Raw genomic sequence first — 26,498 nt, 5'->3', positions numbered from 1 at the left:
AAGCATTCTGAGCTCTTTTTCTTGATGTGTATCTCAAGACACTTTTGAAAGGAAGTCTGTCGTTCTCACAGAGCATTTCACCCAGTTTATAATATTTTGTCTAGCAGGGTTAGAAAGTAGATTTCAGGTTGTTTACACCTGGACATAGAACAGAATTAGCTAGGAAATGTTTAAAATAATGTGATTTATACAAAAGTTGGTACTTTCTACAACATAAATGATACTGAGTACCTGATATTGTATTTTATTTTCATATAGCCATGTTTGGTGGATGTTGGAGATATGTGTGGTAATAAAGACAGTAATACAGATACTCTAGTGTTCATTTTGGAGAAGAAGATTTGCTGATACGCAGTGCATTTTTTTTTTTTTAGCGCTGAAGTGGTGGCCATAATTCACTTGTGAAGTCTTCTATGGCCCTTTAAATTTTTGATGATTGAATTTAAAATAACAGTTAGTGCTAATCACAAAGGAAAATGGTAACAAAATAACAGTATGCCAAAATACAGCATGATGCATTATTAAATCCCTAAAATGAGATTTTGCTATAAGATATTGAGAATGACCAGATGTTTTCATTTACATGTCATTATTTAGTTCTGGATACCTCTTATTATCACACAGGTGTATGTACTTTCTGAGTTAGATTAATCTTCAGGTTATGTGTGCGTTCCCCTTGTTTTACAGATGTCTGTTGTGATGATTGTAATGTTCCTGGTGGCATGGTCTCCCTATTCCATTGTGTGTTTATGGTCTTCCTTTGGAGACCCGAAGAAAATTTCTCCTGCAATGGCCATCATAGCTCCTTTATTTGCAAAATCCTCCACATTCTATAATCCCTGCATTTACGTCATTGCAAACAAAAAGTAAGTGTTCTTCGGCACTGGTCTACATAATGGTCATCTGTAGACTAGGAGAAACTGATTGGTGAAGAGATCGGGGATAAGCTGCTCTGGGTTTACCAAAGATAACGTTTTGGGCAGCAAGATCTAAAAGAAATTGCTTTGATCAACATCAGAATATATTAAATTGATAAAGATTTTTGAAAGCAAATTAGTGAAGATTGTGTGAGATCATTTTGAGAATCCTTTTGTGGTTTCTCAGAGGGACTTATTGTGGAATTTGAGTTCATCAGCAGCAGACTAGTTGTTTTAGTGACTGTGGCCAAGATGTCTTGCACATCATCTTAGTGAAGTGTAACTTTGGAATTCCTTGCTTGACTTGAGATGTTCCATATTGTGATTGATTAGGAGGGACTTACACTTTCCTCTAAAGTAAGCTAGTTAAGCCTATTCTTCTATATTGAGGAAGCATATAAAATGCTCTAATCAACCCATTGCCTCTGAATGGGAATTGGATTTTGCAAACAGGAATCCTTCCTTGCTTTACTACCAAGCTACAAAGAGGCTGTGATCTCTGTCTGGTTTGTCTATCCTGATCCTGCTGAGTCCATGAAAGTCCATCACCTTTTCACCCTGTTCTCCAAACTTTGCTTTTGTCATAGTTACACATCCAGTCTTCAATTACCAAAAGCTGCTTGAGACTTTTATGGGAGAAACACTTGATTGAGTTATTCCTGTACATGGAAATGTAAAAGATTCAGGTCCTTTTGAATTCCAGATATGCAATTTTTTTACTAAGCAAGTTTTACCAAAGTTGAAAGCAGTTGTAATACTTAAAAGAGCATACCCAGTTTGTGTTTGTGTATGGTTCTCCAGCTAGAGATATTTCTGTTTTGACTTTCTTGTCCTTTGCAGGTTTCGGAGAGCAATCCTGGCTATGGTGCGATGTCAGACAAGACAAGAAATAACTATAAACAATGCCTTGCCCATGAGTGTTTCTCAAAGTGCACTGACGTCATAAAACTCGATTAGTTTTTCTGCATAGATTTTGTGGAAACAAATTAATTCTGGGTTACAGTTTATTTTTTGGGATAACAATCTGCCTCTTCCAGTCAATTGTTTTCTGTTAATCACTGAAGTATTTTTTAGGTTAAAGAGAAAAAAACAAAAATAACAAACAAAAAAAAAAGCACTGCAACTTTAGTTTTCAAGAATGAGGCTTATTTGATTGATATTTCTGGCACAAACAAAAAAGGCCATTGAAGTGTTCCATGTGACTTGCAGGGTTGGACAAGGTGACATCAGGGCAGGGAGAGACTGAAGTAGGAAGTGCTTAGGTTCAGTAACAGATATAGCACCTTTAATTCCTCTTGCGAATGACTTTCTCCCAACTTCAATTAAAAGTTTCCAGATCTGGATTCTCTCTGTATGTATGTATTCTATATCATGTGTCTGTACTGACATTTGTTTTGCTTCTGTGAATATGGTAAGGTTATCAGAATATCTAGCCAAACCACATATAGCTTTTTATCAGCTTTTAGGATTTTGAAAGACTTTCATGATATTTTGTGTATTTTTGAAGTTTTGTCTCACAGAATCAAATGAATCTGTGTGATGGACAGCTTTTGTTTTAGTAATGGTACATTTCTAGCGCTCGCCCCTGCACAGCAAATCCTGACAGTGGGACAAAATGCTCCCTGGTTGACACTCAGGTGGCACATAAAACAGTAAAGATGATTTCTCGTTATTTCTAAGTCAATCTCATGGACATCCATTGTATAATTTTTGAAGAAGAACATTGACAATGTCAGCAATGGATTTATTTGGGTTGGAGGGGGTGGCTGCAGGTAGAGCTATTGATGGATGGTAGTATACATTCTTAATGATTCTCAGATTTTGAAAAGAAATATCTTTTTTTGATTGCTAATCCAAAGTCTTAGTGATCCTTCAGAAATGCCTCAGCCCCTGTGACTTTGTGCAGCTACAGTTACTCCGTTGCTTGGATTCTTTTTTCTCCTAGGATCTCTAGTGTTGGTCTGACAGAGTACCACTTTAAGTGATGCAGTCATCTGGGAAAGCTAAATGTTAATTTTATTAATTTGTGTGAAATGTGTGATGTAATTTTTTGAGGTCCCCCAGAATGGTGGGAAAGAAACTTTTTAGAAAGCACATTTTAAGTCTGACGTGAAATTTAATTTTGAGTACAATTTGCACCAACTGATGGTTCCTTTCTACCATTTTATTTTGATATTATTGTATATGCATTCATCCAAAGTGTGGCTTTGCAGTGTGGAGCTATTGTTTAAAATTTGTGTATTATTGGTAAAAACCTGTATTTACAGGTTTTTTTGAAAGTTCTAGAGTCTATGCTTCCTATTAATTTGTACTTTTCAATAATAAAGTAAATGCCATACAATGTCTTCTTGCTGCACTCGCTTTCTTCCCAGAACCTTGGAACACTGCATGGACAGTAACTCATGCACTGCCCCTCAGAAGAAGCAAATACATGTTTTACTATATACTAACCATACAACAAGTGCGAATTAAAATAGCCTGGAAACACGTTGTGTAGAACTTGACACAGTGTGGTGTTGTGACATGATGAAGAACGAGCTGGTTTAACAGATCCCTTTCAGGATACATTTGAAGGTTAAGCAACTAAAGATCTCAGCTAATCTGATGTAATCTGCTGTTACTAAATGGATGTCTGCATTCGCATTTGTAGCATGCTGCACACGCGTGTGTCTGAATAAAGTCTTCAGTTTTTTTGGTGTCAGTTGTGCTGGGAGGAAGCCATGTCTCTGCTTTTTTGCTTATGCCTCATAATGAGCATTTCTGCAGAAGTGCATGGTTTTTGTCCTTCGCAATGCACTTGTGTTTACCACGGCAGAAGTGATGGCACTGGAACAAGGTATGTGTTTCATTCTTTCTTATAGTTGGTTTATAGGGAAAAGGAGTGAGGAAACTGGAAATAGCATCCTGACATACACTGCAAATTACAGTTTATCATGGTTACTTTGAAACAATGGCATAATTTATGTTAGTATTACACAGCTAGCAATGTTCCTGAATCAGAGCAGATGGTCTTTGTTTTATTTTAATGGCTTTGTGCTTAACAATAGCTACTTTAAATCTTCATTTTCATTGTAGAAAGCAATTTCTGACCCTTATTTTTCCTATTGTAAAATGATACTGGTTTAAATAAATATAGTAGTTTCTTCTTTCCTGTATTCACAGGGAAATCATACTTTTTGATGATAAAAATTAGGTTAATTGGGTAATATTGTGTCAGTTTTGGGAGATACTGTTTCAGCTACTTGTCACAGCATATCCAATATAAAATGACAGAAGGAGAAAGCAAAACTGAAGGATGTAGAGGAGAAAATGGAGTAAATTAAAGCTAAGTTTCTAGATAGGAAGGGACTCTTTAAACTAATGCATGCAAACTGTATATCGAAAGGGAAGGGAAACTTCCTGATTCCTGAGAATGCAGAGGAATCTAATTTCACTGAAATCAATAGGAACAGGAAGTTATATAGAATCACTAAAAAGCAGATTGTTCCTGCTTAGACATCAGAAATAGGGCTAGCAATCTTTTCTTTTGAGAAATATGCTGGCATTTTCAATTTTCAGTCTGTTCTGAGAAGTAAATGAAGGCATACAAATGCTTTGAATCTTCATCATGACAGAAAACTAAAGATTAGTATCCAGCATTCTTCATTATAATAAAATGTTACACAGCTCCCATTTGAGAATGTAAATGTGTGATTCACTATACAATGACTTTTCTTTTTAGTTGACAGTGTAACATTAATGGAAGGTGGTGCTTGCATGCTTTGGAAAAAAACAAATCTAAATTTCACATACAAATATTGCTATTTACATTCATTTTTTCTTTAGAAAATTCACATTCTTTTTAAATTGTTTTTGATTTTTTTTTATTCTGACTTTAATTTTGCAAAAGTTAATAGCATTTAAATCTGAAATACAACTTTCTGATAAAGAAATGCAGATCTCTCTCTTTCTTTTTGGTGCTAGGTCTGTACTCTGTAATGACCCTGACATGTTTGAGATCCCTGTGAATGTTCCTGTGGATACTGTAAAACTTCGTATAGAAAAAACTGTCATACGAAGGATTCCCACTGAAGCCTTTTACTATCTAGTAGACCTCAAATATCTGTGGGTAACTTACAACTGTGTAGCCAACGTTGATATTAGCAGCTTCTACAACCTGAAACAACTGCACGAGCTCCGGCTGGATGGCAATCTGATCTCGACTTTCCCTTGGGAGTCTCTGGCAGAGATGCCCAACTTGAGGACTCTCGATTTGCATAACAACAAGGTGACCAGCATTCCAGCCGAGGCTGGCAGGTACCTGAGGAACCTCACCTACCTGGACATCTCCAGCAATAAGCTCACCACCTTGCCCTCCGACCTGATGGACATTTGGCCGCCCTTCTCAGAAGTCGTCCCTCCCAAGAGCACAGACATTCTGGTGACTCAGAGAGTCATTTTGGGTATGTTAATGTTCCATCATTCCTTATTAAAATGTACCTAAACGGTCAGTTGGAAGTCAGAGCAGGGTGAGATGGGCCTTGGGTTCAGGCTTGCTCTGCAATCTATCTGTCTGTCATCTGTCTGTCCATCTATTTTCTGCTGTTGATAGAAAAATATATAGGAAAGATAGTGATCTTCGTGCATATTGTTATCTCAGGGTTATAAAAGTGTGTGAAATGTACTGGATTCCTGTTTCGTAATGAAATATTAAATATCCAGATAAATAAATGCAGGACTTCCAAAAACTGTGCTTCTGAGGACATTTCTCTTGTCACTGAATGTGGCTGCAAACACAAGTGTGTCCACCTGCAGCTGTTTTTAGCAGTGACTTGCAAACCAGATGAGGAACTAGAGTAGATGCTTTATAAAAAGCCTGTTCTGAAATACAGTAGCCTCCCTATGACTCATGTTGACCCTGCATTGTTCTAAAGCTGATATTTCTGCCAATTCACATTGTGAATACAAGAGGAAGAATAAGGATCCCTGATACACACAGTGTCGCAATGCTTTTTATAGTATTTAAAGTGAGCATTTAAAAATAGCTTGGCTGGACTCTCATTGTTCATAGTTTTATTCTCTCTCTCCAGTTTCTTTTAGATCATGATGTTAGCTCTTTTTGTGACCTTGCGCTCTGTCTAGTTTTCGTTCACTTTGTAGCCTTGCAGGTAACCATTTACCATTTGCAGTTTCAGAATACAGCTGGATCAAGTCCATTGACAGCTTTCTTGTATGTCATTGTGTAAGTGCGTGTTTCGGTGTTTTTGTAATGCAGTGCAGCAGTGGAAGGGAGGAAAACTAGCACCAGATGAATAGCTGGCTTCCCACAATCTAGCTGCAGGGGTGGCTTGGTACCCACTGGTAAAGATCCTCCATGCGCTGTGCTGCCCACTAATTCCACATTCTTGATTCCACCTTCTTGACCATTATTAAGCATTCATTTGTTCAGCTACTTTATTTTACAACAAAAAGTTTGATCTGAAGTTCTCATTCAGATGAGATTGTAAATAACTTCATAGTGGGCTGAGCAATTGCACGCATAGTAACTGTATGTTTGCAGCTTTAAAAAGGAATTTGGTTAATTTGGGATTAAAAAAAAAGAAAAAACACAAAAAAGCCTGTAAAATTAAGTCGGCTCACTACCCCATACTGAAGACAGTAACACGGGAGCTGAGTGGGCTAAGTCTAATCCTCTTTATGATGTCTTCATGTGGGAATCCCTGAGATTATTCAGTCGCCTTTGCTTACATAGCCTTCATTACTACTACTTAATAAATAAATAATAAAAAAAACAAACCCACACACTCTCCTCTCCTTTCTCCCTTTCCCGCCATCTGCACTATTCATTGGTGCATACTCTTTGCCTACTCCTCCAGTCCTGGTAAACCCTCTGAGACCATCAGTGACTTTTCTAGCAACTTAGGATGTGACCTTTGGATCATTTTCATTATCACTTATGAACTACAAGTGGGCACAGATGTGCAGAGAGGGATGTGCACTGGGTACAGAGCCTCGCTTCTCCTTTTTTAACATTACACTCTGAGGGAGGCTCTGTGCAGTCACTGTAGATTTCAGTGGGAGAATATAGATCTGTGGGTAGTGCTGAATAAATTTACCTTAGGTAAGCTGTGGGTAATGTACTGAATATTCATTTGTTGACTGCATAACCTTCTATGACTGTTTCATTGCAGGCAAACAATGCTTGCTGTATAAGAAATTCTATAGTGAATCAGAAAATGCTCTTTTTCTTTCGAGATTAGAAATTGGAGTGCTTTTTGTGTAACCAGACATTTTCACAAACTTTGTTTCCACTTGGTGTTGGCTTTATTATCTGTAATACTGCAGCTTGGAAAGTTGCAGTTAGGCCACTCATAATCATTACCAGAGGCTCACCCTTGGTCACTGTTGGACTATTGTGAAACAGTCAGTTTTTAGGAATGAATGGTTAAAAGAAACAAGAAAGATGCCCTAGGAGTTGAGGTGCCTCTATATTGCTCCAACCATAGGAGATACTGGCTCAGAACAACAGGAGTGTAGTGTGCTCTCTGACCCTATTTCCTCTCTGACACCCCTTGTGTTGGAGCTTGAGGGAGGAGAATCATATCCCATTGATGCCCCTCCTCTTCTCTGAGGTGGAGATAAGGATCACAGAAGTAAGCGACCAGGAAGGATTTCAGAAAGGCCTCTAGCCTGCTGGAATGCAGATCTAGATGAATTGAACCCTGCCTACCCTTTGGCAAAGAGGTGGACTGCTCCAGATCCTTCCCTGGCAACCTCTTCCAGTGCTTATCTTTCAATACAGTGAGAAAGTTTCTCTTAATACCTAACCTCAATCTCCCTTACTGCAAACTAAGCTCATTAAGCTGATTAAGTATTGTCCTACATGAGATGAACATGCAGAAAAACTAATTGCCTTCTCTTACAATAACCTTTCACACATTTTCCTTTCCTGATGGTCTTTTGCTTTCTTAGCTGGTTGCACTATTTCTTTCATCTCTTTCCTATAGACTATGAGTTTTTTCATTTCCTCCCATATTTACTGGTTCTCTTTGGCCACTTTTTTATTTGGGGGGGTGGGGAGAGGAGTGGAAGGGGCTGAGTGGGCAAGTAGGGGAGGAAAGAGTTTCTCCTTAAATGTGATGCCCATGGTTACACACAGTACTCATTCTGATGCTCAAGAGCAGTGCTCTGCAGGAGCGTTCAGTCTGGCCCATGTACCTACATGGAATGAGTACTGCAGCCAGAGCACTGCTAGAAGCTGGAAACTGAAGCAAATAAATGCTGTTTTTGTCTAGTTGGGAAAATAGCAGTCAGATTCTACTTAGTGTAAGTACTTATGGTGTGAACTTGCTCATCTTCTACTTCTGGCAAAACAAGATTGTCACTTGTATTTAATTAACAATATCAACACCAGCAAAGCCCTGAATTCATTTGTGCAAATGTATTTTTATTTTTTTTTTAACACCAGGAGGCAATTTTATCTGGAATGTCTTGACTAAACATCAAGAGAGTTGCATGTAAGAGAAAGTTCAGGTTCCCAATGTTCACTTTGAGGCCTCTTGGAGAAGTCAAAGTGACTGACAGATTAGTATATCTCCTTATGCCAATTCATAATTTCTGTCCTGCAGGCTGGTTTCATTGCTCCCCACTGCGTGATGTTCCTCAATATGCACACTATGCTATGTGAAGAGGGATCAGGGGATGATTCCTGGCCCTGTGGCTGAGTGGTTCTCTCTGTCTCACATCCTCAGAGTACAAAGCCAGCTCTCTCTCTCTCTCTCTTTTTTTTTTTTTTTTAAACCGGGTTGGCTGTTCAACATTTTGCAGGACTTGACCATTGTTTTTCTGCAGCTCTGATAGGATGTTCCAGTGTCTCTAAAATGTGAGTGAGTGGGTGGGGATGTCTTTTTCTCAGTACAATCTAACTGAGTTAAAGAGCAAATGCAACCATTGCACTTTTGTACTATGAAACAGCACGCATGTTACATGCCTGATGGGCTGGCAGGTACTGCAGGATGATTTTAAAGGTGCAAGACCTACTGCACGTATGCTAGGAAAATGAATAGGACAGAGGAAACCAACCTTCATGCAGTCTCATCCAAACTCCCATCAAGAAAAGGTTCCTATAGGGTGCTCAGCCCCTGGCTTTGTCTTGGAGAGTACATTTTGGAACAAAGCTGAGGAATGAGCTGACAAATAAACAGTGGAAATAATAAAGGAACGAGTGTGTGAATTCAGCTGGCCCTATCCTGGTTAGCATGGAACTTTAACCTAATACTTTGATCCAAATCACAGCTAAGTTTCAGCACTGGCTGCTGTACAGAGATTGATATTTCTGGCATGAATGATGGTAGCAGCATTTTCCATATGGAAAATTAAATCTAGCGAGTCACTGAGAGGAGTCCAGGATTTGACAAAGTGGCAGTAAAATGAAATCTTGCTCTGCTGCTTGTAGAGATGCCAAAAATTTGAAACTCAGCAGGTCTATTGGGTTCCCACTGGTTGTGCTGGGCTATGAGGTAAATGATGTTCTTCCTGAAACTTCACACTAGTGTGTAGGAAGCACTGGGACACAGTGAGGGAAGTAGAATTTACTGGTTAGATTCATGGGTCAAAATTTTGTAGCTTCCGTCAAAAGAGAGTATTTGAGCAGGTTGGTTGTCTTGATGAATGTTTCCATCAACCCCAAACTTGAATATTTCATGTACTATTGTTTTGCAGCAAGTGGAAGTTATGGTCTAAAACCAGCTACTGATTTATGAAGGAAACTTTACTCATAGCTATTTCAAATGCTAAAAGTTGACATGGTGTGGGAAAATCTTGTTTACTGAGAAGACTGCAAAAAATATGCATGCATAGATGCACATGTGCATATCCATTATACATTATACGTGTATAAGTGTGTGAAAGTAAACTTCAAATATGCTAAATCTAGAATAAAGGAAGTTTTTTTTTTATAGAGTAGTTTGTAATCCTTATTTAATTTTAACATACATTGCATTGGTATATTGCAATGCAAAAATATTTATCCAATGTTATCTTTGCTTTGGTTGATATTTCTCTCTCAAGTCAATAAGCTGCTTTAATATCTCTTCAAAAGAGGCTGGGATTTATAAATATTTAGTGTTCCATTAGATATATATGCCACTGGGGACTTACTAATTTTTAATTCTCTTCTTATGAATTTGTTTTTCTGAGGGAATTGTACCACATTCCTTTATTAAACTTCTAGTTTCTTCAATTTGTACCTTAAAAAAAAATCTTTTCTTTATTCTTTTGTATGTTCTTTCTCACTTCTATCACCTTGTAAACACAAGTTGTTAAACTTCTGAAGTTTATTCCCATTTCTTTTCTCTTCAATAGTTAACTGAAGTGTAATCAAATTCAGTGTGTTATCCTTGCATCTAAGTGCTTTCATCTTTTTATTTTGGGATTTTATATGACTTGATGACTTACAACGGCTCTGCAAGTTTACTGCAAATAAGGTGCATACTGCCAGGTGTCTGCAAGACGCAAATAAATAGAAGGGATGAGCCACAGAAGTAAGGGAGTAACTCCTGTAGCTGTAGGTATTATCTGTATGTATGTTCTGCTTCTTCAGCCGGTTGTCTCTGGACACTGTGATAGATGGGGGAGATAAAGTGATGAACTGAAATAGCTCCATTGCACTGAAATACAGAAGGTAGAGAGTCCTCTGGGACTGCAGCTTTCTTCATCCATTGAAACTAGGCCTTCAGAACAATCTGAGATGATCAAACCTGTGTCCTAGACTAGACTGAACAACCACTCAATCTAATGGCTTTGTTTCACCATTCCTTCTATTTTGCCTATTTCTTTTAGGCTGTGTAAGTTGTAACATCTTTAGTTCTCCTCTTCGACACTGGTAGAATGTGAAAACCATGTACTTATATATTTGAAGGACCTTTTACACTGCTATTAGAAACAATAATAAATCCATTCTTTCCTGCACTGAAGCTTGCAGGAAACAGAAGGTAACATAAGATATATATTTAGTATCATTTTGCATAGAGACTGTGCTGGAAAGTTCACGTGCATTTCAACGTTATTTGGTACAGAGGGACTGTTGGTGGAGGACTTGTTTCCAGGGGGGTCTTGATTCCCTTTTTATATCTTAGGGGGAATTTCATTTTCAAATACTCCTACGGTCTTTTCTGCTTGAGATGGTAGGGAAAATTAAGAAGCAAATGAGAATAAAAAAAATAGGAATATATTCCTAACTACAAGCTAAGGTTGCCTAAATTAAAAGGTAAGTACAAGTAGGTAGGTGCATATTCTTAATTGGGCAGAGCTTGTATAAGGAAACAATTGATATGCTTAGACATATGGCAAACAATCCAGTGATATCATTTTTGCTTGTAAATACATATTTGAGTTTCAATGAAAATTAGTTTTATATTTTGGAGATTCTTTTTTTTCTTAAAGCAGAGCTGTTGCTGATAAGATTTCCTTGATTTCTCCATTCCGGAGGGCAGTAGGTGGTGAATAGATACAAAATCTCTTGTGTCTGAAGGGGTGAAATTGGATTGTGATGTCAAAGTCAGGGAATCTCTTCAGGTCAAGTCTTGTTTTAAAAACAGGGATTAATCAGGATTTATCACTATTTTAGCCAATCACTGCTATGGTGCTTAAAATAACCTAATCTTGGTCAGGTGATGAAAGAAACTAGTAGTTAATTATTCATATACTCTTTTATCAAAAGGTTTCTTCCAAAATGGAAGGCAGCTTTTTTTTTCCATTTGCTGATGTGATAATTCCTAAAAACGCACCCTGAGAAATACTGGCAGATGTTTCATTTTTTTCTTTTAACTGTGAATTGGTTGACATGATTTGTCTGTTGTGCTAGTCAGTAAATTCAATAGTGAGCAACTCTTACATACCATCCTTCATTTCAGTCTGTGAACTCTATTTATTGCTAGAGCTAGAAGAAAATGGAAAAGTTATGCCCAAAAGTACAAATCAAGGGAGAAAATATTTGAACTCACGGGTGATGCACTGTGCAGTTTTTTACCTAGTAAAGTGGCTGTTGCTGTGTTGAGGTCAACATTGTAATGGACACCACCTGATGATTTAGACGCTTTTCTCAGAAGTGGCTACTCTGTTTTGTCATAATAACTTCATCAAGTGCAGGAGCCTCCCATTCAAAGACCTTAGAACCAAGAAGAAAATGTTATAGCCAATAACAAAAGAAGAGACAGTATACTTCTATGCCACCATAAAAATCATTATAACTGCCACTTTTCTCAGGATCCTTCCCATTTTCCTCTATTCTTTTATATTTGAATGTTTCCAAGACTGTCATAAATTAAAACCAGATTTCTAAGAGTATTGGTATGGTTCAGAGCCAGATAAGAATGTTGGCCTAGTGCTTTTTCTCCTTAGCCCATATTCTTTTTTCCCATAGGCAGAGATGTTGATGTAAGCTCTACCCCCCTTCTCCCTCCCCCCCACCCCCCAATCATGTTCTCTGCAAGCACAGAGCAAGGGTCTGAGAAGATTAAACTGTATGAGCCCAAAGAAGTACTAAAAGCAGAGGAGGGTGACAGGGTGCAATAACTCTGAGAAGCTCTCTCTAGAAGCCACGGGCAGGTGAAAATGTATCATCAATCTTAAGATATCTTTTCAAAGTGTTTTTTTTCCTAGATAAATAGCAAAGTTAAGCAAAGGTAACACCAATTTATTACTGTGCTCCTGCAAATTTATGTGAAGAAAAGACTTAATAAGCATTTTTAGTCTTTTCACCTCTGCAAAAAAAAAATTCCCTCCCTGTCAGCTAACAGAGGAGAACAACAGAAAAATATTAATTCAGAATAGGCCTGTGGTTCTTCTTGATTGTACTTGATGGTAGTCGTATGTCGTATTTAAATCACAGTATTTGAATATTGCCTGACAACACTTTTTTTTTTTTGTCCTACTCTTTCTTTCTTCAGGTTTGCAGGACAACCCATGGTTTTGTGACTGTCGCATTTCAAAGTTAATTGAATTCTCCAAAATTGTGGACAACTCAATTGTACTTCTTGACCCACTGGTTACATGTAGTGGACCGGAGAGCTTGGCAGGGATCTTGTTCCAGAGAGCTGAGTTAGAACAGTGTCTTAAGCCATCTGTGATGACATCAGCAACCAAAATCACCTCCCCGCTGGGAAGCAATGTGCTACTACGCTGCGATGCAACCGGATACCCAACACCACAGCTTACCTGGACTAGGTCAGACAATATACCAGTGAACTATACAGGTATAATAGCTATTTTATAGAAACAGCTCTTTTATAGGACATGAGAGAGCCTGAAATTACTGGGTTTCCTGTGCTTTGAGATTATTCTTATTAGTAACAGTGGACTAAGTATTGCACCATTCTGGCAGTTGCATCCATGGAACAGCTGTTAGGAAACTTTTTTCTAGGTCCAACAGTTGTTCTGATTCTGTTTGTGATCTGTAACAAGAACAGTGTGTGTATGAAAATGAATGAAGGAGAGAAGGGTGAAGGAAAAACAGAGGTTAGCACAGTTGGGTAATAATTTAGAAGCTGAGAAGCAGAAAGGAGAATTTATTACTGAAATCTCCTTTTTCATTTGAAATCTTTGTGTTAACAGAAAAAGCTAGCGAGGCTATAACTGAGCAACTTAAAACATAGCACTGTAAATGTGGGATTTTCCAAAAAAACATGTTTTCTTATTTGCAAATGTTTACTGCTTATTTGCAGTGCCCACCTTGAATACTACAGAGACTGTGATTATCTAATATCATTCTTGCTGTAATGTGCTACAGTACATCTTTATGCAGTAGTATAAAAAAAAATATATTGTCAATGGCAAGTAACTAGCAGTTATCTTTTAGTTCTGAAGAGAATAATAATCCTACGTATTGGAGTATCTTATGACAAAGGTAACTTCTGACATTTTTTTAAATAGCTGTTGTGTTCAGTGTCTCTTGAAGTCAGGGAGACACGCTTTGTAGTTCTTTGGCTTTAAGATGTTTTGATTTCTCTTGTTCTTGTTTTACTTAATAAAACTAAAAAACTATTTTGTAATTCCTCCTGAAACTCCATTTTGACCCAGGCTGAGCACTTTTCCACCAGAAGTTCCATAGTTGATGTGTATGTATGTTTTTTTCATTTTAAATACATATGCTTCATTCTGATAGAAATAATTCAAAGAAAAAGAAAGGTAATCCAATGATTACTTTCTCTTTAGCTTCTTTTTATAATATTTTATTCTTTACGTTTTCTTGTAGTAATTCAAGAAACACCTGGAGAAGGTGTCCGATGGTCCATATTAAGCTTGACAGGGATTTCATACAAGGATGCAGGGGAATACAGATGTAAAGCAAAGAATTTAGCAGGAATGTCAGAAGCTGCTGTTACTGTCACAGTGGTTGGTGTTGTTACTACAACTGTGTTGCCACAGAAGTATGGAAGGAAGCAGGAGGCTGAGAGACAGAATACCACACTGGAGGAATCCAAGAAGGAACCTGAGAAAACAACCACACCTCTTCTAACCACATCAATGACCATAACAGCACAGGTTACCACTGAAAGATCAACAAATGTCAGAATTACTGACAAGAAGCAATCCAGGTCCATGGCTGATGGAAAGAAAAATTCAAAGACAGTGACAAATGGAAGCAAAAAGCAGACTGGGGACATGAGGAAGAAAGGTGAGGAGGCAAAGCAGACTGAGGAGACAAGCAAGAAAGGTGAGGAGACTTCACTTAAGGCAGCAGCTACAGCTGAGCAAAATATTACTGTGATGGACCTAAGGGTGATCACTGAAACAGATGAAAGAGTGACCTTGACTTGGAAAACTGTCAATGCCTCAAGCAACACTGCGGTGACTGTGTTATATTCAAAGTACGGAGATGAAGAGATGTTGCCTCTGAGCACTGATTCTAGCAAAAACAAAGTCACAATTGATGGTTTGCAACCTAGTACTCAGTATATGGCATGTGTTTCACCAAAAGGAGTGCCACCTACAAAAGATCAGTGCATTATTTTCACTACTGACATGTTAAATGATGAAAGCAGCTCTCAGTTTTCTATTCTGATAATGGGCAGCAGTGCAGCATGTGTAGTTGTTTTACCTTTGATAATTTTCTTAATCTACAAAGTTTTAAAACTTCATATGAAACCCAAAGCTCCTAAGGAAGCTGATCTTGCAAAAGAGACTTATGTGAAATTTGAAACACTCTCTCTCAAGCCTCGAGCAGTGAATGCAGGAGGAGAACTCTGGGCAAGAAGATACACAGACGAATCAGAAAGACTTCTCCTTTGTTCTAGGTCAAGTATGGATTCTCAAATGACCTTCAAAAGTGAAGGCTCTAGGTCTGAGTATCTCTGTTGAACATGAGTAAGGATGGAGGCAATGGAATACACAAAGGGTAAAATTATCCAAAGTGATGATACTGCATGGGGAAGAAAATTGGTGTCAGGTGGTGGTTAGAATATATCATCTGATGTCATGGACCCTACCAGATGGGTAGAGTGGTGGATAGCAGAGGGAACTGAAGATTTTTTTTTTTTTTTGTACACTTGTGACTTTGAATATGAAGGAATGGATGGCATTCTTTGAAAGATAAATATAGCGTAAAATGGTTACTGGCTTAAAGATCTTCTATTTCTGCTTTAATTAAAACATCATTGTTTTCTCTCATTTAACTGTATGATGTGCTCGTTGTGTGAATTGAACATTATCACAACTTTCATTAAAAAAATTATGTATTTAAAGATGATAGGAAAAAAAAGCTGAAATCACTTTTATTGAAGTTGAAGCTTTGAAAATTTGTCATACAGCTCTGTTTGTAAACTATGTAGAACTGGAGGTGATCCTAAGTAGCCGCAGTTTATGGATTCTTGAGAGCTACAATATACATCATATTGTCCTTTTGGAGATGTTATAGTGAAGGAGCTTCTTTAGTGTCCTGAAACTTGGGTAAGATGTTATTATGAGTAACTCTGAGTGATATGGTATATTGATACTGTAAATTTACAGCAAACAATCTTATTACAAAATCCCAGCCTTAGAATTTACTTGCATTCATGTGGCTATATACCTCAATTTCAGAAATCTCTGTAGAGAGAATTTTGTGGCATTTTGTAATACAAAACACAATGTCACATAGCAGTGTATTACATAGATATTACACAGTATTACATACTACACTGGAGTACTATAGTATACTTTGAGATACCGTAAGAGGAGGTCTTGTCCTCAGGCCACATTGGATGCCTAATGAAGTTTAATGAACAAAGTTAATTGTGAGTATGCTTCCCAATCTTTAGAAAATCCAGCATTAGTAATAACAATGAATGTAGAATTACCTGTTACTAATAATAATGAATTGTCTATTCTGAAGCTGCTTTTTCAATACTTGAAATAAATAACAGAACTGCATTGTTTAAGGTTCAGGTATTACGGTTAGAATAACACATGAATTAGGAATCACATTTTTTTCTAAAAATGGAAACTGCACTATTTTCTTGGACCTTTTTATACCTGGAAGAACTGTTTACTTTGCTTGGAAACTGGGAATCTTCTTTTTCCAAAGTAAGAAATATTGCCTAGAAGCTACAAACCAAAGGTTACCTTTAAATTCAAAACAGTGGCATCTCTTAGTGTCATTAGTGTAGCATTAAATTTTACCCACTGAAATGTTGGAGAGCTTGCCTTGTTTAAAGTATAGGCTGATGAGGATAACTATTTGTCATAAAAGCAACATAAATAAGATCATAGCAGAAAGCACACTCAAAAATTTCCATAGCATCTACGTGTCAGGGCTCCATAGTCAGGGATAACAGGACCCATGTCTGAAACTAAGGGAGCTATGCTAAGGAAGCAAATGAGATATTCAGAAGTGCAACATTACTTTACCCGCATGTGCTTTTAGAATTGACCTTGTTGTTTCTTCTGTTACTAGTGTGTGTGGTTAAAAAGTGTTCTGTCTTCTTCCATGGATAATTTTGATTTCAACAAAAATACTTTTAGTTTTCTCTGTGGAAAGAATTTGATTTGGAATTGTGTTTTTTATTTGACATTTTTAAAGGGAAGTAGTTTATTGTTTCAAAAACATAGCTTGTCTGAAAAGATATTTGAGATAAAATTTAATGAGATCTGATGTGTTAACTTGAAGTGTTACGTTATTTGCCTTCTATTCTTCATATAGGTAGTAGAGCCAGAAGCTGTCACTGAAGGTTTTCCCAATGAAAAACACTGTGTTTTTCATTAATAAGAGTAATTAATTTAACCTTTATTTTAATTCTTGGAGAACATTTGATTTTAGGTTTCAGAGCTGTGTGAGAAACTGGAATCTAATTCTAGGGTGATTTTTAGACACTGTGTCAATATAGCAGATTGTGGTAGTGCAACGCTCATTTGAGAGAGCTCATTTGCAAATGTGAAACCTGTTGGTTTGACTAATCTTTGAGGAATTAATATGTTTTATAGTTAGGAATGAGTTAGGTCCATGAGTGCTATCAGTATATTGAAGATGAGGTATACTGTGAAGGGCGTATTTTTTTCAAGAAAACACCATACACGTTATTTTTTTCCACACTTCCTGAAACAATGGAATTATATAACCTGAATGTGTATCTATACCTCATGTCAAAACTTCTGATGGAGAATTTAAATAGGAATTGAGTGCACAGTAAAGATGTGCACACTGCATCACCCAGAATTGGTATAACTGAAGTACTTCTTGGAAGAGATGAATGATTTTATATTGTAAATTCTTAAGATTCATAATAGAATTGTTATAAGATGCAATGCTGAGTGAATCGTCATGATGAACAGTGAGTGACTGCAACCTATGGTTGGCCAGAAGGAGTCTTTGGAGAAGATTTGAGCAAAGTTTATGTGTGGCCTTTCACATGTTTTTGCACTTTGTTGGCTCAATTAATACCATGTTTCACCAGAACGGTTAGAAACCTTTTTATACATTACCTTCAATGAAATAACTGAACTGCACTCCAAGTAGATCCAATTTTTACTTGAAAATTAAAAGGGGCTCAGCACTCATTACAGTTAAACACAATCCTATCTTCAATGTGCACTTACTAAGCCAAACTTTAGAGTCATGTTTTAGGTCCTTGCTGTTACCCACACTAGATTTTATATTCTTTGCACTACTGTAGAAGTCTCATACTTGTCCCAAGTGAGGGATTAGGAAAGAAAACTCTTTCACGTGTACTGTGAAAATGTCTGTATAGCATAACCATATATACTTGGGCTTAGTTAGTAGACTAAGGAAAGAATGTTTTAAACTCATTACCTTTTCTCTTTACTCTTAAAGAAGTAATTATAGTAATAATTGTTTTGATGTGAAAATAAAACACTGTTTTTATATGTGACCATGTACTTGCCTGACCCTTCCTTCTTCAACTATAGCTTTGGACTATATGTGATGAGTGTAACTGTGAGAAGAAATGAGAGAAAATACAAAAGAAGGCTGAGAGGGATAATATCCTCCTTGGGCTATTCTGGGGGACAGCTGGGGACAGCTATAAAATAGAAGTATGGAACAAGGGCACTAGGGGAATTTAAAAGTGTGCTTGAAACTGGAATTAAAGTCTACTTGGGTACATCAGAAGCAGAAGAACCATCCAAAGAGACAATTACTGGTAGAATCAGTGCAGCTGTTACGTAAACTCAATGGCTTGCCTATTCAGTAAACAGAACAAGTGATTTGTTGGTATATTTTTAGTCTTTCTATTCACTTAGACATACAGTTGTATGAGTCCTTTAGAAGCCTCAAGCTGTTTCTCTAATCCTTCGAAGAGTAAATTCCTAAACAGTTCTCAAAATCATGTTATTGCTTAACTCTCTAGCATTTATTCTCCCAGATTAATGTCGTTTGATAAATAGGAACAAAATAGTGTGAATAGTTTGCTTTGTAAAATTTTCCAGTCTCTACAACAACTGTACTTTTGTTGAAGAAAAGTGATATTAAATCCAGTACTTGTAAGTACATTTTTTTTTCTGTGAGAATCTGATTTAATTAATGGTGCTGAAGTCTAAAGCCTTGAGCTGATCGGATCAGATTCCGAGTCATGTGTCCTGAATTTTATGCTGCTAAGATTTGGCCAAACATTGGAACCTCCAAAAATAACCTTTATCAATTATATTTTGTTTTGTTTCATAGCCTAGTCTCTTGTGTTTAAATTACAGAGGGGAAAAAGAGGGCAGTAAACAGCCAGCTATGGGACATGGAAAGTTAAATTCACTAAATTTGTTAAATTTAAATTTTATCCTGCTTTTTTGATAGAACATTTTTCTATGTTAGACTAATCCCACAGTGTGCAGTTAGCTTCAGGTTACATGTGAATGACATTATCTGCGAGTGTTTTCACAGAGCAAACTCTTAGATCTTGAGAGACCTCTTTTAGTTTCTCAGTGATTACTTTAAAAATAAAAATTACTTTTCCACTCCTTGTCCTCTAGTGCAAATGTGATGTGGTGACATGGTTTCCTTCCTTCTGAAGCAGGAGAGTGAAATCAAAACTTTAATGCCCCTGCCTGTTCTGGAACTCAAACTCATAGATAAGGATCATCTTCACCTTGCAGTTGCAGTGTTTGCTGCGACATCTGAGTGCTGTACACAAAGCACTCAGTTTCTAGTGATCCCTTCCAATCTGTTTTCATCCTAAAATTTGAGCATAGTTTATTTTAGTAGATTGTCTCTAATTATTTCTCTACATTAGAAAGGAATCTTCCTAGAGAGATACAGGCTCATTTTTGTGACAAAAAATGTTATTTGTTTTTCATTTTGCTTGAGCATTCTTTATTCTTTGATAGAGGAGCAGACATTCTCTTTGGATATGGTAATCAGCAGCAGAAACAATGTAAGCCATGTTTTTCACAAGCCAGACAAATAACGTTCATTGTTTTGGTCAGGCACAATGATTGAATAGATGTCTTCCAACATTCATAGATGGAGTATTTCTTTGTGATAGGAGAATTCATGAGGTGAGGTTTGGAGAGAGAACTAATGCAATTCCTTGTTTATTGATAAAGAAAAGTGACAATTTCTTGAGTTTTCAGTGATGATTTAGCTCTACAGATTATCTGAAATGCTTCACATTCAGGCAGAAGTTCAACTTGTAACAAGTTGATTAAACTTTTCCGTTTCATATTGCTGAAAATTTATGTAGAAGTGAAGTGTAAATCAAATAATCTGAGAGAAGAAAAAGTGATTGTCAAAGCTTATTGACTTTCATAAAGAAATGAGAACTCTTTCAAGGGTTGATCAGCCCTCTGATGCCAAACAAAACCCCACCTAGAGTAGTGCATGACTGCATTTTTTTTTTTAATATATATATCTATACATATGTATATATGAATATGAAAGAGTGGGATAAGAAATAAGAATTTTTAGTATAGCTGTTCATGTTCAAATCTGCCCTGGAAGAGAGCAACAAGTTGGCATCCTGATCAAACACAGATTCTGAGAATCGAACAAGCTGCGCTGAATGAGAATGCATGAGTAGAGAAGGAAAAAGTCCTACAGGAAACACAGAAGTAAGATTAAGCAGAAAATAAACATGCTTTACTGAAGACCACTCAGTTCTCTAAGTGGAGATACCTAATTCAAGTTTTTGGGCTTACAAAATCACCAGTAAGAACTTCAAGGAAGATGAATACTTCCAGTAGAGGATCGAGGATCCAATATTCAGTAGGATGAGGGAAATCTGGCCTGATACATAAAAGACAGTGTTCCTTTACATGATTTCTGCATTTCATTTAATATTAATTCAAATATCAACTACTTTGTAACAAGGCTTGTGGACGAGGAACCCTAGACTTGGGCTGAAGGAAACAAGAAAGAAATTGGCTTCTTGAATTTGATGAAGCTATGAAGGTGAGGAGCTGTGTGATTGACATCTTTGCTGTCAAAGGAGCCTCACAGGTCTGACAAACGAGATGGACCATGCACTAAATCGTTACAGTTCAGATAACTTGTGATTCATCAGAAGGGCAGGGGGACAGGCCTGAAGGAAGTTGAAGTCAAATATCCCACCTAAAAATATATCTGAATGATGAGGTTTCTTACTCTGATGAATATTTAGAGAAAATTTGCAAGAGGCCATATTCTCCTTGAACCGTGTGATGTTAATCTTGGGGATAAAAATTAGGAAAAGTTTTGAAAGGATACTCTAAATAACTTACTGACCACATCCTGGGAACTGGCATTCAATGGTGTTTCTAATCCCACAGCCGTTTCAGCAGATGCCAGCAGTTTGAGAATGTGAAGCAGTACTCCATTACAGTGAGATGAATCCTGTTGCACATTGTTTCAAGTAACTTTCAGACACCAAGAATAAGTACATGCAAATAAGGAGAATGTCTGCTGAGAGGCTGGGCCAAGGGAGAGATTGAGAGGATGCTTCTGCATCTCAATAATTTTGGCCTCATGACAAGCAGATGACAAGCCACTTGCTGTATTGATAGTAACTGTTAGAAAAAGCATTCCTTACTGTTGAGTTTCAAAACTATCTCAAAAAATGATGATGCAGGGAAAGTCTCCAAGGATAACTGACAGCCTATTAGGGAGACCATAGGTGATCAAGACCTTTCATGTGGTAAGGAAGCCTGTGCAAATGCTACTGTGTATTCTCTTTACATCATTATACAAAGCTGATGTGTGTAAGTAATCACTGATAATCACAGACAAACGAATATTATTCATAATTTTTCTAGCTTGTCTACATACCCATCCAGAATCTACATCATACCTGGCACTTGTGCAAGAGCAGTGAACTGTTTGACAGTTTCACTGCAGTTTCAGCATCCTCAGAGGTCAGAAGTTTGTGAGAAACAGCCGTGCTAATTGCCATAAAGGTGCCATTCACAGAGTTTAATGTACCTGTTGCCTCAGTAACGGTGCTGCAGAAAGGTAAAGTGACTGCCACTTACAAGGTAGCATACCATTTCCTTCTGTGGCGTTGGCTGACTACTTTTTCTGGTTTTGTGGAAATTCTGCTCCTCAGTAATTCTTCAGGGAGCCACAGAAAAGCAGTTCATTTGGGTTTGGCAGTCAAATCTGAAGAGTATGTCTTCAATTCCTAACCACTATATGAGTGCTGATTGTGAAAGTGTTTGCTGTGTCAAAAAGAATTGTTTTCTTTTTTAATTTAGTTAATGGTGAGCACGTTAATTCTAGGAGTAGGCCAGCTTGTAAATCAGGAGAAATTATGACAACTTTAGAGTTTTCATCATAAATTGATTTACATTTACACATGAATTTGGAGTATGACAGTCTCTCCCTGTTTGTACAGCTGTCTGAATTTGACCAGGTGCTTCATCTGATGGGTCTTGGGAGAACCAGTGTGATGCGAAATATAGACATTACCATTTATTCCTCCTGGCTCCAGCTATAGGAGGAGTTCTCAGCAGCCATGCAGCAGTCCAGGCAAACCTTTCTGTATTAAGCACTTGTAATTCTTTTCTCTCTTGAATCTTCCTGCACTTATTAGTTTATTCTTTTTCACCTCCTGACAAAAGCATTAATAATAGTGGAATACTTAATCCATGCAGTGTTATGACTGGGAGAGTTTTCAGTAACTCATTTCTGACAGGTAATTGGTTTGCTGGGTAGCAGTAAGCAATGGCTGTTGCTGGTAGAGAACAAGAAACTTTGTTATCGATTGCTAATTAATGTATGTTGCTGAGAGATCTATTAGGAACGAGACAGAAATGAAATGCCTGCATCGTATGCTCATGCAATAGCAATGTGTTTGGGATAGGTGTAAATTTACACCTAGCCTAAAAAACATATCTTGAAACCTTACTTAAATGTTACTTTTGTTTTATCTTTAATTTTGCTACTCTTTAGGAAAATATTCATATATTAGTATTAGTATTTCTATTATTTTTGGTAACTGGATTTGAATTACATTGTACAGGTTTAAAAAAAAAACAACAAAACAACTTATGTGACCCCTGGAGATCATACCATTAAGATATTCTCTTACCGAGATGTTGATCTGTTTTGGTTTCTGTGGGAGAAAAAGAAAATATGCTAATTTTCCCATATGGGAATGGGAAAGAATCTATCTCTTTCACAGTATATGCCAAATTGAGCGGGATTTTATTGCAGCCATTGGAAATTTGCTATTTATTTCAGTTAGCTCAGGATAAGTTTCTCCTTAGTGTCTGAATGCAAAGAGCTGTCACACTGAGTATTTAATCCTGGAATGTGAAGATGAGCATGTGATCCAAGAACATGGATCTGCTTGAGCAGAGTCCCTGCCATTGGCCCACATGTTTTGCAGTGATGAACATCTAGGGGATATTGAGAATTTATGCAGGAATTGCTGTCTTTGACCTCTATACCAACATCTGTAGGGTAGGTCCTTCTCTAAGTCTGCCTAGACTTATATAGATGATATCAGAGTTTTACTAGTTGGCCCAGGTGTTTTAGTATTTAGATTTCTTCTGATGATGCATGCTGTCTTGCCAATCAGCCCAGTTCTAAATAAAACAGTCAAATGAAAAGGCACAGAGGGAGAAGTTTCTTTAGCACTGCGTAATGCATGCATACTCTCAGAATAGAATTCCTCTCCCCTTACTGGAGTCTTGTTTCATTTTGGAAAACTGGCCACCTATGGCTGATTTTCAAAACACTGCCCAGGGGATATATCCAACCCCCTCCTGTTAGTGTTACTGGAAAGGATTTGGGTGGGTACCTCCTTTTATGATTTTGTCCTAATGCCCAATTAACCTTAATTATGGAAGAATTTTATTATTAGGCAGAGTTGCCCTAAAGTACTCTAAATATTAAAACAGATGCTGTAACAAGGTGGGGTAGATATTATAGATTGTGACATTATGTTATTGTGTTCATTATAATTGTATTTTAGTTTGTTAACAAGTGAAATGACTTGAGAGAGTGAAGCATTTTTTTTATGTAGCATACAAGGCAGTGAGTCTCAGAAATGCTCTCCTTACTTTATGCAAAACGATATGCTCCTACTGAAGCAATGTGCTAGCTCTGGTAAAATCACAGATGGATTCTGTGTATCCATCTCCCTACCAATAAAAGCTGGCAGATATGAATGAGGTAGCCAGATCTTTCAGGAGTCTGCTTGCTCACTCTCTAGCTAGGCAGACGTTACTGGTTGCCACGCAGCTGACTAGAAATTTTGTAAGAACGTGTGTTACTGTTAGTGAGCATTTTGCTTGCAGTTTGGTTTGCTGCTTCTGCAGTCACTGTGTGCTGGTTTTCCCTGCTCCTTAATGCTTAAGCTAGCGCTGAGAGGTCTTGGGCCAAGGCTGTGTCGTTATCTTCGAGGAACACTGTCTCTGAGTCCTATAGACAATGTCAGTGGATATCTGTAGAACAGTAGTGTTTTGCAAGACACCAGAAGCAAAGAAACTGATGCTAAGAGTTGTCTCCCCTTCTCTGAAATAGGCTCCTAGTCAAGTAAAAGCTGGAGTATCCATGTTCACACTCCTGCTGGCAGTGCAGGATCTGTCTGAGTTATTGGGTATGCAGAACCACACTCTGAAAGTTAAATATAATGTGGGCTATTGCTTGCACCAAATGCCCCTGCCTTTTTTTCTCCACTGCTCTTCTCTTCGTGTCCCTGTCTAGGTGGAGAATTGACAGCTGTGGCCCCAAGCAGGGTGTGTTTGATAGCTGCAGGATTCGGATGCCAAGTTCTGGGGTATCATTCTCTTGGTGGCATTTGGGTCAGTGAGAGGCTCTGGCACCGCACTCCCTGCAGCTGTGGGGCTTGCTCTGAGGTGGTGTCAAGTCAGGCTGCCGCCTTTGCCAGCAGCCCCGTGCAGATCACTTGCCACTTTCTCTGCCAGCTTCTTCCTGATATGGGATAGGAAATCCACATGTGGGGCTCTTATGGCCACTGTGGGTAGGATCTGCGTTATGTGTATTTTTTCCTTAAATCTGCAGTGTGCCTTTAAATTTATTTCATTCACTAAATTCCATCACATCGTCAACTTGCTCTTTCAGTGCAAACTAACTTTCAGCAGGCTGTGGGCAAATTCATTGTAAGATTCTGCTGCTCAGCTATTTATTAATTAGGACACATTTGGTTCTGGAGATCTCCCGAGTATATCCTATGAGCAGCAAGACACTGAACGTTCCCAACAGTTAGCAATGTTTAGTTACACCTGCTCTTGATTGCCTATGCATTCACCAACTGGCTCGTCTGGCAGCAGCTGTGCGGCCATTCACAGGAAAGTGTTGCATTTTTGCAAAGAGAGTGAGGCTTGTATGTGCTCAGCCTAGATCCACTGCAGGTGAAGAGCTTTCACAGATATCATTATTTCGAATTAAGCTTTCAAGTCTGGCAGCAACAAGGAGCATCCTGTAATCCACCTATGGGAGCTCAGTGCCAGGCACAGGCTCCATCTCTGGTAATTCTGCTCTTGAGTTCATCTCAGGTGCTTTGCTATGGAAAGATGGCTGTGGCAATGGCTGTTCCTTCTATTTATTAACCATCTGGTTGGGTCCTGTGTCACTAACAACCACATACGTCAGTGATGCACAGACACAAGCTTAAGCAGAAAGTGTACAGAAAATGTACAAGAAGAACAAACCAGCTGAAAAGGTCTGTAATGGGGATACCAAAGTTTACTGAAACAATCATTTCAAATATTTATCTTTCTAGCCTGGAACTTGGGATAAAACAAAGAGGTAAAAGTAACAATATTTTTAATAGATGGGCTTCAGAGTAAGCACCTTGAGCCTATGTGAAATTCTGCTCTTTTACTGGTATAAGTGGAAACCCTTGAGTGCTCAGTAGCTCTGAAAATCAGTGCCAGATTTCAGTGAGTGTCTTTCTTTGGAGAGATCTGCTGTAAGGCCTAATGCATATGTAAGAAATCACTTTGCTATGAGTGTGCTATGGAAAGTAGCTGTGGAGCAGAGAAGGTGGGGAGGATACATTTTTTGACCCTGATAGTGAAGTAATGATACATACCTGTTACTAAGATTTTTTTTCTCAAACGTTTTCACGTAACAAGCTGCACGGACCTTATCCATGGTAACTAACGACTTGCTTTATCTTCAGTTTTATCTCCACTTCAGAGAGCCAAATGACTCTTTCAACATGCTATTTTAGCCACTCCTTTATGTCTGCTAACATAGAGGCCTAATGTAGGCATCTAACGTTGATAAATGTCATAAGTCAGCAATGTGCTATGTGGCTTCCCCAGAATGTTTCGCTGCTGTTCTGTCTGTCTCGGTGCAAGGGAGAGCATGCTGAACTTTCCTTCTGGATCCTTCTGTGGATGCCAGTGGTGGAAGGCGCTCATCAAAATGTTTAACATAAATGGGCTTTAACAATACAGTATTAGTTATAGTTGAGTAAAGTTTCAGAGGATTGAGTGGGTTGTGTTTTTTCCCTTTTCTTTTCCTTAAGATCAGATTGAAGTTGGAAAAATTGCAAATAGCCAAAAAACTCCTGTGGGTATTTGTTGTAATTGCTGCCGTAAAAGAAACTGAGACAACTGGGAAGAGATTACCCACAAAAGCTCTTGGTTTCCATAATGCTTTTGTGGTTAAAGCTCTGTTCACCAATTAATTTTACCAATAAATTAAATTAAAATATCCTGCCAGCCAAGTAT

General features: G+C 37.8%; 2 protein-coding genes across 2 annotated transcripts in view; both read left to right on the top strand.

The window, feature by feature from the left end:
• Positions 1-2,256, top strand: part of RRH (retinal pigment epithelium-derived rhodopsin homolog) — a 16,804-nt gene extending 14,548 nt beyond the window's left edge. The window contains 2 exon segments of the mRNA XM_031553110.1: positions 688-866; positions 1,758-2,256. Of these exon segments, the coding sequence (XP_031408970.1) occupies positions 688-866; positions 1,758-1,863 (285 nt within the window). The 3' untranslated portion in view covers positions 1,864-2,256.
• A 24-nt stretch (positions 2,257-2,280) lies between these two features.
• On the top strand, positions 2,281-18,215 carry LRIT3 (leucine rich repeat, Ig-like and transmembrane domains 3). The gene is made up of 4 exons (XM_003205739.4): positions 2,281-3,753; positions 4,881-5,359; positions 12,845-13,150; positions 14,149-18,215. Exons 1-4 carry the CDS (start codon positions 3,638-3,640, stop codon positions 15,252-15,254), a joined length of 2,007 nt encoding a protein of 668 aa, XP_003205787.2. The 5' UTR covers positions 2,281-3,637; the 3' UTR covers positions 15,255-18,215.
• Positions 18,216-26,498: the final 8,283 nt, after the last annotated feature.

The sequence above is a fragment of the Meleagris gallopavo genome, chromosome 4, assembly GCF_000146605.3.
Source record: "Meleagris gallopavo isolate NT-WF06-2002-E0010 breed Aviagen turkey brand Nicholas breeding stock chromosome 4, Turkey_5.1, whole genome shotgun sequence".
Classification (NCBI taxonomy): Eukaryota; Metazoa; Chordata; class Aves; order Galliformes; family Phasianidae; genus Meleagris; species Meleagris gallopavo.
This window is presented reverse-complemented; position numbering and strand designations above follow the sequence as displayed.